The sequence below is a fragment of the Aphelocoma coerulescens genome, chromosome 1A (genome assembly GCF_041296385.1).
Source record: "Aphelocoma coerulescens isolate FSJ_1873_10779 chromosome 1A, UR_Acoe_1.0, whole genome shotgun sequence".
Classification (NCBI taxonomy): domain Eukaryota; kingdom Metazoa; phylum Chordata; class Aves; order Passeriformes; family Corvidae; genus Aphelocoma; species Aphelocoma coerulescens.
Window position 1 is genome coordinate 15,234,367 of NC_091014.1, and position 15,877 is coordinate 15,250,243.

At 37.1% G+C, this 15,877-nt stretch overlaps 1 protein-coding gene across 2 annotated transcripts in view; it reads right to left on the bottom strand.

The window, feature by feature from the left end:
* Window positions 1-15,877, bottom strand: part of COG5 (component of oligomeric golgi complex 5) — a 182,987-nt gene that overhangs the window by 60,396 nt on the left and 106,714 nt on the right. For both annotated transcript variants that reach the window (XM_068994824.1, XM_068994815.1), the window contains exons 8-10: window positions 2,193-2,358; window positions 1,005-1,117; window positions 833-910 (exon numbers count right to left, since the gene is read on the bottom strand). In XM_068994824.1, the coding sequence (XP_068850925.1) occupies window positions 833-910; window positions 1,005-1,117; window positions 2,193-2,358 (357 nt within the window). The remainder of the gene's footprint in view (window positions 1-832; window positions 911-1,004; window positions 1,118-2,192; window positions 2,359-15,877) is intronic.

Here is a 15,877-nt window from a genome sequence, read left to right on the forward strand (position 1 = left end):
TGGTTTTTTTTTGTTGTTGTTGTGGTTGGCTTTGTTTGTTTGTTTGAACACAGAAAGAGAAGCTTGAAGTGCCTCATAGAAAAGTGATGCTCTGTGCAACATCTTCTGGAAATGGGCTTAAGAGACAGAAAAAGGGTGTATTTAACCTTCATTATTTGCTTTCACCGTTGAGAAGACCACGTTTGCATATGAAGAGCTTCCCCAGGTTACTTCAAATATTAAGTCCATGTAAATTAAAAATCCAGTTATACACTTGGAAAGAGATGTCAGCAGGAACACATCTTTTGTTTTTGCTCTCTTTTACTAAGGTAGATGAGACAGTTTCAGTAATCCTGTTCCTAACACTGAAGGAGACCATTAATCAAATTATTCCAAATATGAATAAAAAATAATGCAAATGAATGGAAAATAATAGGTATTCAAAAGAACAGCCATGATTATTTTTCAAGGGAGAAATTGTCAAGAAGTGAGAAACAGATGGCTGAAAATGATAGATGAAGACACATTCTCCTATGCAAACGAACAGATTTAATTAATTACTCAAATCACATCATATTATGGAATGACATTAATGATCCATACAGTGGTGCCTTATCAGCTCCCTTTAAAAGAAAACAAAAGAAAATACAACAAAATGAACATGTTTACATCCTAAAGATATAACCCACAGACCACAAATATATCCTTCAATGTTAGTTTGACTTTCAACACTTTCCCATCAACTTAATTTAAAAAAAATTATGGAACTGTAAAATTGTAAACAAACTCCTCTTCTCATCACATTTTTCTTCACAGATTTACTAAACTATGTTCATCTAAATTAAAACTTTACCTTAACTATCTCCTCTATGAAGCAGACATGTGACACAGGATCTCTTTTCTTTGCCAATACTTTCTGCAAATGCTGCACCTGTAGGAAAGAATTTATTAAGAGAGAAAGTGACATCTAAATTCTTATATCCAAAATTGCATGACAAGACAAACGGGAATTAGCTGGAGAGTACCTGTCCGCAAGCAGCACAGATCTGATCCATGAGCTTCTCCATGTTTGTCCAGAGGGCTGCTCGAAAAGCTGCTGTGTTCCCAGGTGTTGGCATAGCAGCTCTACCAGGGCCACCTAAATTGTTTTTAAACATACACAGCAGCACAATTCAGCTTCCCCACATGAAAATTAAAATACTAGAAATATAGATCTCTATGCACTTTGACAGATACTTTTTTTTTTAAAGCACCCTAAAATACCTTCAGAACAGAGCTTTGTGAATGGCCTCAGATGTCTGAATTGAGAAGTTGACTAAACTCTGAAGTTCAGTGGGGATACTTCATGCTCATGACTGTTACATGCTCTACCAATTCAGACCTCCACAGATACACCACAGTAATGCCAATGAGCAGTTTTGCAGGATTTAATACCAAAATGAAATGGCAGAAAGAGTAGCTGGGAAAAATAGAGGTATTATCAGCTCAGGACTTAAATGCATAGACAAACTGCTAAAAAAAAGTGATTCCTTCCAGCTGAAGGGCATGAAGCTTCTAAACAACCACTTCCCTTGAGAGAGGATGCACTTCTTTATTATGCCACTGATTATGGGTCTGGACCCCCACCTTGTTGCAAGACTTGTTTAAAAAAAATTAAATGTTTGTATCACCAAAGTTCAAATTTGCCTGCCCACCCAACTCCTCCGTATCTTTTGGTATCTGACCTAACTCGAAACTAAATGTTTAATAGTGCAACATTTCTTCATATTGAACAGTCTGCTTTGAAGCAACTTCCACCTGACAAAAGCATAACAATGTGGTTTCTTTCACTGATTGCAAATAATTTCAACCTGTAGTCCTCCCACCAATACAAAGAAAGCAGAATTTGGAGTCATCTTTCCATGAGAAACTGCTAAGAAAATGCCACAAAGTTGTAACCTAATGAGGACAACTTTCTGTGCAAGTTAGGAAGGAGAGACAGGGAGGAATAAAGGAAAACGACCGAGCCAAATATCAGACAGTCCCGATTTTGGCTTGCAAAGCCAAATTAAATGATTTCTGAGACATGCCTACTCTCACCCTCTACTGGTTAAAGCAAGCAGGGAAGTGTTTCTAGAATAGGCTTGGATGTGAGAGTTTCTTCCATTTTATAGATACAGTACTCCTGTAAAAAACATAATCAGTTATCATTCTCTGTAAAACAAGAATCATACCTCTTGTGACTGTTTGAGATGGTTGGGTCAATACTTTGATATCCAAAGCATTTTTTATGTTCTCTTCCAGGACTGTGCAGTATCCATCCACCACATTAGCAATGGTATCTTTCAAAGTCCCAAGATTATGGAAAACCTGAAGAGCAGTTCCCACTTGCGTAGGATTCTGACGAAAGAAGATATTTTAAAAATAATGATTATCTTTAGCTGTTCTACTGGGATGTTTTAACCATGATGAGACAGCATTTTAGTGGGCAAGTTCATCTTTTAAGTTCAGTCTGCTAATTCATTTTGTTTCAGTTACTGGCATCCTTACCACAAAACAGAGAACAGAGGGTAAAGGAGACGACTGATTTCCTTTGATCTCTGAGCAATGCTTTGCTTAGATCCCTTTGGTGCTATCCTCAGAATATGACGAATTGAAAGAAAGGAACTGGAAGCCCTGCTAGCAGTATCTAACCTGGGGTGGGTTATCAGCAACTGATCCAGTAATTCTGGGGTTAGTTACAGTACAACTGTATTCAGCTATGGTGTAGTTAGTAATATTGTGATACAGGCTTAAAAAAAAGTACAAACGAAGGATAATAAGAAGCAAGCAGGTCAAGCCCCTACTACTGACTACTGCAGAATTTAAGCTTGTATTTCTACATTTCTATTTCTACTGCTGACAGTAACTTTATTTTCTTCACGGCAGAATTAAGAAACAAAGCAATGCAGTGATTATTTCCAAAGCTTGCAAAAAAAAAAAAAAAAAAAAAGGCAAAAAAAAGCTCAATACAGAGCAGTGAAAACTATCCAAAAACTGTCCAGGTCCACTATTTAAGAGACCTCTGATTAAGATTGAATCTGATGATAATTCCACTTAGCAACACTAAACACTGTCATGGGTGCTATTTAGCAAGAGAAAAGCCTCAAATTATTGCCTTTGGAAACTAAGCACTGTCATCCATACACTGAATACTGCTTTTTTAATTAGCATTCACAGGCAATTAGTGGAGGGGGCAATCAGTTGATCACACACACATTAGAGATGCAGTCTTTTGTCATTTTTCTTAGTGACTTGTGCCAGCAGTAAAGAACATCGTCTGACAGAAATGCTGGCAGTCAGACTGGACAGAATCATCTGAGACCACAGGCACTTCCCAGTACAAAGCCCACTTTGGCTTTGGCCATGGTGCAGCTGCTGTGCTGAGGATGCACTTGCTGGTACATCCACCTATGGCAACAGGTTTTCTGATCTGTTGGCAAACAATGCTCTCCTCAAACCCAACATTTCAGAGGTCACACCCCTATAACTGCACATTCATGCCAATTTTTCTAGGGTTTCTATAAAGATCAAAACCACAGTTAAAGCAAAAAAAACCAGGTCCCGTCTTCTTTCCCAGCTCCAATGAGGCGTTCCCAGGTTTAGTGGAAAGCAAAGGAATATTAGGCATGTATTATGGTTTGCAGACCTTATACTAACTATACCAGTTTCTTTTTCCAAACAGTGTGGGAGTTAATGAGCATTCCCAGCATAGTATTACGGGTCTGGGACTTGTAGGTTTAGTTTTTTGACAACTGGGTATGCTGTAAAATTTCTAAGCATCCTGTGGGTGTGCTTGTGGAGGTGGGAAAGTAAGCCATAAAGACTGGAAGATTAATGGGATGTCAGAAAATGAAGAGTACTATAATGCAAGCAGGGAATTTGGGGACAGAATGAACATGAGAAAGAAAATATAAATGGGAAGAGGACGGGGAATAGAATGAAAAGACTCTGGAAGAAAAAGAGAATGAAACTGAAAGGAAGAAAAGATAGAAAAGACACACCTCATTTACCAACCTTTCCTAAATGGTTCTAATTTTTACAGAATACTTACACAATTATGAAACCAGGTAGTGAGTCAGTAATACAAAATCAATACCTTACTACTACTATAGGAGCGCTCAACTAGATTTCAGCCAGGCTCTAAAGTTCATATATTAAATCATAAAAAGTAGAACAGCATCAAAAGGTGAGCTGGGCACTATCCAGCCTTAAATAATCAATGGCCAGATACTTATTTTCCTGACAAACAGGCAATACAGGCACAAGTAATTGCAGGCAAATAATCAATCTTAAAGCTCCGACATGACAGTTTAGCAAGCTAACTCTGCATCTACTGGGCACGAAAGACACTAAAACATGCTCCAAGAGAGCCTGAGCTTTATTTCTAAAGAACTGGTTTTAGCCAGAAGTTTCAAACCAAAGTACATCATTATGGAAACCTGCTGATACTCAAAGTATCTTCCAAATCTAGTAGCAAAATCAAAATCAGAATGGAACAAAGATTATGCAGGAGGCCTATTTCTTATTTGCTTTAAATTGTGGACATGGCCGCAAGATAGAGGGTTTCTAGCTCATGTGTTCATCTTGTATAACTGGAATTAGAGACATATCAAATCCCTGACAATGCAGAACAAAATGTATTCTTTTATTTGATTCATATACAGTAATTTTCTCACCTCAGAAAACAGTTTTTGTTTCATATGCCCCAGACAAGCTATGTAACAGTCCACTGTTGGTTTATGACTAATCCTAAGAGAATGGAAATTTTTATGCACAGCTAGTTTCTAGGTTTAGACAATATGTTAAAAAAAAAAATGAAGCACCACTTGGGACAAAAATTATGTGAAAAAAAAATATTGAAAAGCAGTGCAGAAATTAATTATTATACTTTAAGGCTTGCATAGACATCTCAAAATTAAACTGTTCATCATTAATACACACTGCACAAAAAGTTGAGAACCAGTATTTCAGAATTTGCTACCACTAACAGATTTTATTGATAAGATTTGTACCTAACATTTTCCTTCTACCCGAGAAAGCTTAAAGCTAAACAGTTCTGAGATTCGACAGGCTGCCATAATTTTTATCAAGAACAAAATATGCATTCAAAGTTAAAGAGAACTAACCTCAACAGTGATCTACAAAGGAAAATGGAATCACATCAGAGAATATTCAGAATAGCTATCCAACAGGAACAATATGGAAAATAATATAACTACTTTTGAGATGGAATTTAATGAGTTAATCAGCAGTATTATATAACCAAGTTGTCTGCCACTGCAGGCAACCAAACTTAGCAATTTCAGTGTTCTCCTTAGAATCTCTGTCTGTAAAAAATTTGTACATTTGCCATAAACTTGAAGCTATGGCAATCAAGAGCACAGAGGTCAAAGAAAAACAGAAGAGCATTTAGTAATATGTTAGCAATACAGTGTAATCTAAGTGCATATAAACACAAGCATACACAAGTGAAATAAAAACATGACCCCACAAAGTGCAGGGAAACAACACTACCTACTCAGAAATTAACTACAGTGATCTTCAGACTGCAAAAATTATAATGAATCAGGGAGTTAAGGAGAGATGGCATTAAGTCCACCAATAATACCCTTCTCCATTCAAAGCACTCCTCCATCTGGCAACTCACAACATAGTATGTTACAGATAGATGGAAACTAAATTCCACAAATGTAAGTGCTTAAGAAGATTCAGTGAGTCATCAATTCAACATATGAAGGAAACAGAAGAAAAATCAACATGCTCAAAAGCTAGTTCTACCATGAAACAAGTCTCACAAATATTTTACAACATCAAAGTTTCTCAGCATCCATCAGACAATAGATTAGACAGCTTTGTCAGAAGGCTGATACCAGTCATCACCTGAAAAAAACAGAATGGGTATTTCACTTTATGTTTTTGCAAAACATAAAGATACTCTTTCAGCAGAAAACTATGAAGAGATGTTCACACCAGATGCATTTGTTCATTTTCTCTATCAATGAAAACTGTTCGTTTTATTAACATAATTTCTGATTAATTTTATCCCATCCCATTCCATTTGGTTCTGTAGACAATCATACACAAGAAGAGAAGTGTCATGCAGTCATTAGTATGAATGTGGGGTTTTTTTCACAATTATATCATGCCATTGTTTCAGAGAGCAGGCAACTGGACTCAGTAACCCAGCAGATGCTGTCCAGGCCAGCATGGCAGTTACAGTCATTCTCAGAGACAACCCCATTTGGTCACTTCCTTTCCCACAAAAATAATAACCCTATGAAGACTAAATACAAATGTCATTAAAGACTTAAATAAATATATATTACATTTCTATTTTGAAAATATCTCCTAGGATGAAACCAAACAATTTTGTTCTGTTAACTCCAATATTGCAACTATTTTATAAGGTCCAAAATTGTAGGTTTTTATTTTATGATTGCCACTAGTATTATCAGAATAATCTTCTGAAAGCATGGCTAAGGAAAGAGCAATAATCTTTTTCATCATTAGAAATGCAGCTTGAGTGAGCAAACCTGCTCCTCACAAGGGAGTGTGGTGATGACGCTGAGCTAATTTGGTGACAGGAAGATTCCTGGCATAAGGCTGAACCAAAAATAAGAAACTTGGTTAACAGGCAAAACTAATGGCTCAAGTGCTACAAACACAGCTTCCAAACTCACACTCCACCTTCTCACGGTACAGGATTCACCATGTGGATCGTTCTTCTCTACCCAGTTCTGTCTTAGGGAACTTCACATCATTATTTCTTTATCCAGTACAAGTCTGTCCCTAAGATCCCATGCCATAGGGTTTTCACCTGTGTGGACTATCAACTCCCTTCTCAAATGAAAATGTGTTAATTAGCAAAAATATTTATGGTCAATACTATCTGTGGCAATTACTACTACTATCATGAAGAAGCAGTGTTACGAATGTAATTAACTGTTAACTTTCATGCAGTTAAATTTCACAAGGACCTGCACCACCAATAATCAGAACACCTCTCTAAGGAAATGTTCTTTTACAGTAGAGTTTGGAAGGACCATATACAGAGAAGTCAAACTTGTCCCTCACTTAGAAATTAAGTTCCATAGCTACTAAGGTATACAAGAACATTTCTATTGTGCTGATTAAAATCAGAACAGTGGCTCTGACTGAAAATCTTTACCATTCTGCAGAGGGCAGATAACCCTGTTCAGGAGAGGCTGTGGCAGAAACCCAATAGAAAATTTTCACCACCTTTAGACAGATATCTATACATATACCGATAGAAAGATAGATATTACTCATTAGCTGTGATTTCAGCGTGCTGTCACATCCTCACCTCTTATGTAAAACATTTACCATGTCCCATACGCAAGCAGTAAAAGTGTAACCCAGCTCAAAAATAATTACATTGGGTACTTAGATGAAGGAAGATCCATAATTACTAATTATTCCAGGAATCACTTAAACAGAGTGGTCTGACAATGTGGCAAGCAAGGAATACCACAACATTCCCTAACCATCAAGAAATAATCAGCACTAAAATACAACAGTCCTAGAACAGGATGCGCACTGAAATAACCAAACTCATAAACTAATGTATATTCTCTGACGAGGAATATAAAAGGCTACTGCAGTCCTTACAGAGTAAGTGCAAAAACAGTTTCCAGCTTACACTTCTGAGTACCTTTGACTGGAATTTAGTATTAACTAATTTCATTTGACAGAAGATTTTCTATATTGGCAACTATTTCAGTTACTTTTTTAAGTTTACTTCACACAGCTCCTTTTGTTTGTAGAAGACAGCAGTTGCAATTTCCAACACAGTACTGCTTTACAAGGTCAAAAAAAGACCCTTTTGTCAGGCTGGAAATCCCCAGTCAGATGCTCCTTTACAGTGTTTGCCCCTTCTCCCCTCTCACTACCATTACAACATGCTGCCTCCTTCAAATAATTTTCCCATAAATAATGTTACTATCCCTAATGACAAGTACTACTTGAAGACCAAGTGACTGAGAAAGTTTTGCAAGCACTTGCAGCTACCCAGTTCTTAGTCATCTCTTCCAGACACCGGAAGTGCAAAAACTAGAAGTTATTCCAGGAAAAGCTGCAGTTCAATTTAAAGAGCTCAAACAGGTAAACAGTGAAGAAAAGTTGGCCACCTAAGTCACGGTCAAGGCAAAATGACCTACTGAGCAGAATTAATAACTGACTAAGAATCACTGGAATTCTTGCTTTGAGGTATAACTCAGCTATTTTAAATGAAGAAAAAGTAACAAAAACCTAAAAGTAGAAATTAAATGCCAATGAAATTCAATTTCAGTCTAAAAACAGTATTTTATTCTGTTTCCAAAAGTCCATGCCTAAAAAAATTAATTGGTGTATCACTACTCCTAAAAATGAACCTACTTAGGGAAGCTCATCTCTGTGTTCATTATCACTCCATCTGTCTTTTACCCTGTTCATCTCTAAAACCTGAGCAATAAATGAAAAGGTCAAATGTGTAAAGCCAGAGAGTACAGGCTTCTTCCTAATGATATCCCAGATATTCCTGTTTTGGCCTTTGCAGTGTTGGGAGGAATGAGAGGTTAAAATATTATGATTTGCTATAGAAATATAATAGGTAATACTGACATAACACATTGGCTAGATTAGAAAAGAACATTTTAAGCCTTAAGAGGCAAGAGTCCCAAAGCCAAACATTTAAATATGGTTCGGTTATAACATCTACCTTCTGTGAGCCCATGTTTGGAATACACTACCCCTTTTGGTAGAAGGGCTTTCACATGAAAGGAGAACAGCCACAAAGCACAGTTATAAACCTCATCATGTCCTCAGACTAGGTCAGCCTTTTGTTTCTTGGAATAACAAGAAGGAAATAGCAAGAAGCATTGCACTACAAAGGTTGAGGAGGGAAAAAAAAAGAAACAGTAGCAATAAAATACTAGAAAGCAAAGAAACAAGATTTTTCAACACAGCTAAATAGCTTGCCAAAACACTTATTCACCATAATAGTGTAATCAAAGCAACAGATGGCTAAGAGCTAATGGGACAGAAAGGCATCAGGAACTGTTGTGAAGAATTATCTCATGAAACATCAAGCAATGTTCCAAAGTTTACCAAGCCTTAGGCTATCAACGTGACAGCAATTTCAAAGAAAGTATCTGGCACCTCTGAGGACAGATCAGCTAGACTGACTAGCCCATAACAATTACAAATTTTATCCTACAATGCACTATTTGAGTGTAGGGAGAGTATAAAGTCAGAGTAGAAACAATACCAAATTTAGAAAACTAGTTGGGCAACATGGAAATGGGGGCTTCTGAGCCAAATCAAGCTTTTTAAAATGCTTCTCTCATCTCTAACACAATTTGACCAATCTCTAAACCCCTTACTGATAACAAACCAGTTCACATCTGAAGATGTGGCTTCTCTATTAAAAACACAGCTGGCCCTTTCTGATGAAGTTTAGAGAGCAGAAGGTGAGATTGCAGCACCTCTCCTGTCCTTGTGCCACCCCAACTTGCACCTGCCGATTCAAGTCCCATTACTGAAGAAGAGAAATATAAGGACACAAAATCTCATTACTAATTTTGATATCTGGACAAAACTTGTGACCAGATGTTTTCTTCTTCCTCCTCACAATGTCATTATGTACATGCTCACTCTGTTAGATGGTTGAACAAAGCCATTATAAATCAGAAATGCCAAGTTTTACTTTTAATTCAGTATTAACAATTAACATTAGGAATTAGCTACTGAAGGGTTATAACATGTTTTTCTCTCTTTACAAAAAAATCCAAAATCCTATTTCAGACAAAATATCCTTTAAATGGTATGCTCTGAATAATTTAAATATCTACCAAAAGCCATCTGGGTTTTCTTGTTCTCCTGCTAGTCATTGCAACAAGATAATAATTACCCATGCAAGTGACATCTCATTTCTGGAACCTGTGCATATATTGTCAACAGCCCTGAAGTGCCCTCAAGTATTTAAAATGAATGAACTTTAAGATGCTGTTTAGTCTTTTCAGCTAATATTTTCATACTCAACTGCAGACAGATCTCCATCAAGGTCAGACTTGCTGTTGGATAGAATTTTAAAATATTTTTTTTCTTCTTAATACAAAGCTCAAATTTATTGTATCACACACCTACAGGAAAGTTTGCAGATAATTTGGTGAAGAACTGTAGGCTGGCAGGACTGCTGGAGATGCCTTAATCCACCTGCTTGCTCAAAGGAGGCTTTACCACAGCAGTGTGCTCAGGAATGAGCCAGAAGACATTCTTTCTGCTCCACTTTCCCTTCCTAGTTCTTCTTACAGTTTCAGGAGAATGCAACAATGGACTTGTGCAGTCATTTTCATCAGGTTTCACTGAGGACAACTTGAAAGAGAGCAAGCACATATATACACCCCAAACACTTCTTCAGTGTCGGCAGTGTTACCCACACCCTGACAACAATCTCAGTCTTCCAAGTCCTCTTGTAAATTTGTCCACTGGGAGAAGCACGACAAAACTGACCTCTTTTTGTTACAGATTCTGCATTTATAGAAGTAGATTTTACATCTTTAGGCTTTAAAAAAAACAAAGGTCAGTCCCAATAAAATCAAATGGGCAAAGCTGTATCATACAAAAACTTTACTATGAAGGAAAAAAATCTGAAGTCCTCAAAAGAAAAAGAAATACTGTGCCTAGCTTTGCCTGCAGCTAGCACAGGCACTGGGATCCAGTTCCGCCACTGAAGAAAGGCAGTCCCCTCCCCTCACTACAGCTGTCAGCCAGCAATGCATTCTGAAACCTTCACACAAATGGGAACTTACTGGGGGTGTTACCTGCAGAAGGACAGAAGGGAGGTGAAAAAGGAGAAGAATAAGCAGCTGAGTGCACCTCTTCTTCCACACAGACGACATTATTCATCACCCAAGAACTGCAGTATTTTGATGCTAGATTTCTCCTTTCTAATGCAACATACTATTCAGTTCCCTGTGACATTTAAGCTTACCCAAAGCTTTAAATCTTTTGTTACCATAAATGCAACAATGTACAATAGCTCAGAATTTCATGTGGCACTGAGTAGGAGATCAAGAACACGGTGAAGCATTGATTTTTTCTGAGAGGACTAAGACAGAGCAGATTTTTAACCCGAGAAAGAGGCAAAATGAATTATATTATCTTATTTAGATGAGTATCATGGCTAATCAATCATATTTTTCACTCTGCTCTATGCAGATGTGGCTTATTAATGCTTTGTATGTTCTTCTTGGATCACCTAATTGCATTATTGCAGAACCTGTTAACAATCAACAGTCAACAGTAGAAACCACAAATAGAATTACAGTCTGAGAGAGGCGTTTAACAATAACATACTATCTTATCTGGACAGAAAGAACCTCAGTGTAGCTTTAGTTCTGAAGAGACACAGATACATGAAAGTACCAATTTAAAAGGCTGGGATGGATTATACAGAGATCCAGCCAAAGCCCACGTCAGTCTCTGCTCAGTTGCATCCCTGGAATTTAGCAGAATTTCATATATCCTGTTCACCTTTGAGTATCTAAAGCAAATCAGAAATATTAAAATCAATTTGGTATAAACCCCTTAAATGGACTAGGACTTTAGAAGACTACTTTATTTAAGCTCATTCTATAAAGACTAGACCCATGTAATTAAAACACTGCAATGTCTGATAAAGAAAAACCTTCATGGTCTCCATTCCAGTCTTACCTAAACTATTTTCAACAAGATCTAATCTTAGCCTACCTTTCTTCACCTGTAGCAATGCAAACACCACTTCCTTATTTCCCAGCTCTACCTTATCCATCCCCCAGTCCATCCTCCATGTCTGGTTCTCATAACAGCTCCTTCCATTCCTATCTTTCTCTTTGGAGTTACCTTCAAGTCCCAAACTTAGTTTCCAGTTTCTGTACTGACAAATAGTGTTCCCAGTCTCCTTCATTCTACCCCTACAGTGTATTTTATTTACAAAGCCTTTCACAGCTGAGCAGTTCATAGCAGTGACCCAGGCCTCTCCGCATATAAAGAGACGAATCGATCATCATATTTGCATTAATTACCTTAAAAGTACTAGAATCAGATACATTCTTGCCCTTGTAGGTTTTATCTAGTCCTATCTCAGTGTGGTCAGAAATGTCCCAAGACATAATGGTTGGCAGCGCTCCAGTCCAGAGAAACCACCTAAACAGATGGACAACCAGAAGCAGACTATGCAACAGCGTCTAATTTAAAATAACTTCTGTCTGCAAAGAAAGCTAAACTCAGTATTATTAAACATTCCTGTGTTTTCATGATGAATATTCTATGAGGAATAATTTTTTAGTGATCACAAATGACATTTACTAATTGGTTTTAAACCAAACTAAGTGTTTTATATTTCAAAATAACTAGTCTCAGTGGGGAGATCTAAAACACAAGGTCATTTTTAATAGCTTTCTAAGGTATTCTGACTTCCCCCCCCCCCCCCCCCCCCCCCCCCCCCCCCCACACACACACACACTGCATAGCAGCTAATTCTTTAGAATTTATTGATATCTAAAATTTTTGGAACAGTAATGCTATCCAAATTTTTCAAAAAGCATTATCTAACTCTAAATTAATATGTATTTAAAACATCATCTACAATGGAAGATTAAGTTTTCACGTTTACTTGACAACTGGTCAAGTTATTTTATATGAATCTTCAAAGAAAAGAACTAGAAATGAATTTAAAAATTATCCAGCTGATCCTCATACAAAATTGTCACTAAACAGAATACAAAGATTTTGGCAAACAGCTAAGTGGTGATTCATAGCAGAGTGAAGGGATATAAAACATTAATGGCTTCTCAATTTTCACCTATTATTTCACCATAAAAGACAGTTATATAAAAATATTGTTCAGATCAGAAGCATTTTCAGGAATACCCATTTACAGAAACTATTTATAAACCACTTTCTTGCACTAACATAAAAACAGGAGCAGAAATTACAAGATTAGCAGAGCCACACAATAATAAATCCTTACAAATAAACACTGGAAAGTGAAGGCTATTTGTTGTGCTGCATGGAAAAGTGCAATAAAGTACTTGCAAATACTTCATTATCCAGTCACAGATTTTCGGTCTAATTCTGCATTTATGAGTCACAAACACCTACATGAGAAAAAAAAAAAAGAAAGAAAAAAAACTCCAGACACATAATCTGTCAATCCACTTTGATTAACCATTTAGAAAGGCTACGAGCAGTGAAGAGTTTTATTTCTACAAAAATACCATGTCACAGTTGGACATCAATTGCATTAGGCTTCCTAAATTACCTCTATATAGGGCAAGTGCACAATAGCAAAGTGATATAAAGCTTTCTATATCACAGCTGAAAGCAGACAAAGTCTGCACAATCCCATAATCTGTTTCTAATTCAGTATACATCTTTTAATAAATGTGCACAGACTCATCAAAATCTGAACAATCAGGATCTCACAGGACAAAAGAGACTACCACCATGTCTATTATTGTTAAGACTTTATAACTCTGCAGTAAAAAGTTTAAGTCAAAATGTGAAAATAAAACCTGTCAATTTAAAAAAAACACCCTGTTTTTCTAAATTTACACACTATAAAAGATTAATCTACTAGTTCAGAGTGACTTCTCCACCAAAAAGTCTTTTTTTCCCTTAATAATCCTTTAAAAACAGCAGTACTTTTTAAATTTAAAAAAAGGGTAAGTCTTCCTTATGTATTCTCTGTGTATTACATATTGCTTTCCAATACTCCTAGCAGCAACAAACATGACCACCAAACCTTATAGACTATACCCAGGAACTTCAGTGACCAGAGAAAGATGAAATACTTCAGCATTTGAGCTCACATTTTTGGAATATCCCCAGGAAGTGCTATATTTAAATGATTAATCACTGGCATTCCAGATATTTATTTTAACTCAGAAACATTAATGTTCACACATATAAATAGATGTATGTACACTATTATGCATCATCAGAGTGCTGAAACAGACCAAAGTGAATCTGTAAATCATATCATTACTAGCAGCACCGTATTTGTGTTCTTTTTTATCTTCTGCATAATCTTCTAATAACAACAAAACTTACTTGATGGAGTTTTCCTTAGCAAGGGCACGGAGAACAAATATCAAGTAACTTGGGATCTAGTAAGTTCACATCATGCTTTGATCCTCCATCTGAAAAATACTGACCATCATGCACAACTGAAATGTGTGCTAAAAATATATTTATTTAGTTATTGCTCTCTGCACCACCTTCTTTTGAGCTTTGTGAATAATTTTTCTGCCTATGTTTTCTTTAAAAAACCCACAAAAACAAACAACAAAACATCTGGAAACACTGATAAGCTAGATTTTCCAGCAAACATGTCTCACCAACCATAAAGGACAATATTGCTACCACAGCATTACAATACATTACATAACTGACAAATTTTAGATAAGAAGTTCATTGCAGAATATATAATTGCAAGGCTGAGCCCAGAAATGCATTTTCCCCCATGAAAAGCAAGAATATATATTATCCCCTCAACACTCCTCTATTCACTTCCTTCCTTTTCAATTCTGACCACAGAGGAGACACCAGAGTTCTACAAATACATAGACTTCTTAAACGGCTGAATATTCACTTTCATTTGAAACTGTTGTCGTGACAGGTTTCCATAGTACTTTCTTGCAACAATCACTGCTTCTGCCTTCTATATTTCTATTTTTAAAAATAACTTTGAGTAGCAAAAGAAGGGGAGATTAAAAATTAATAAGAAATCACGGACAGGGGGAATGCCTAACTAAACTGCCTCTGCACCACAGCAGAGCAGCAGGAGAAAGGAAGTGATACTAAAAGAGGTTGTTTGCTGTCCCTTCTCCCTCTGCAGGTTTAAATCACCAGAGTATGGGAAAGCTTATTTTTAATATCAGTTTCAACCATGTGAATTCCTGGGTAAGAAGTATAGCAGCACAGTTAATGAACAATCTGTGAAATAGTTCTTTCAATGACTTGAGTTTGGTTTTAAGTTACAGGGAGCAAAAAAAAATCTATTTACTAGAGTTCATATTCAGCCATGTGATTTTCAGCAAGTCACTGAGGCTGAAATTCACAAAATAAGCCAAGAGCAGAACTTCCCAAATACACTATCTATAGTGAACTACAATTATTCTTCCCTTTGCCCTTGAACAGCACATCCCTTGGGTCTACACCATCTTTATTAAGTAGATCCAACCTCTAAGAACACATGAATTGTCTGCACAAGTAAACAATAAGCATGTAAAAGATCACCCAGTGCCATGCCTTAGTCCTGGGAGCTCTTTGGCAGCCACAGCAGTGTGTGACCACCCCAGCCCTGCCTGGTGCTCAAGGGCAGGTCACTCCCTCCCAAATGAGACAAGGCAAAGCCCTTCAGGCTTAGGATCCAGAGCACCCTGGCCTTCGTTTCGGCTTCCTGAAGCGTTTTAATGCTTCTTCTCTGGCACCTTCATTGTTTTCATCACTTGTGCAGTTAAAGAAGCAGTGATCCATGCCTAGAAGGAAGCCCCAGGTATGAAAGGTTTGCTGGTGAATTCCAGCAAAAACACCCCTAGAAGACCTGTAAACGTGCTGAGGTTCAGTTTTGATATACTGACATTCTCTGCTGCAAATCTCAAATCTTCAGTGCTTAATTCACCAAGTGCTTAATTCAGGTCACTTAGTTCACCCAGAAGACTGAAGTGGTTTTGTGAACCCACTCCCATACCTCACACCACACTCTCCACCACCACAACCCTTACTGTGCATGGCAAGACCTGGGAGCATAATAAATCTGTGCATGACCTTTTGCTCTCTCGGCTTCTGTTCTTCACCTGCAATGATGCTGGTACTTCACCTTTGTCACAAAGGT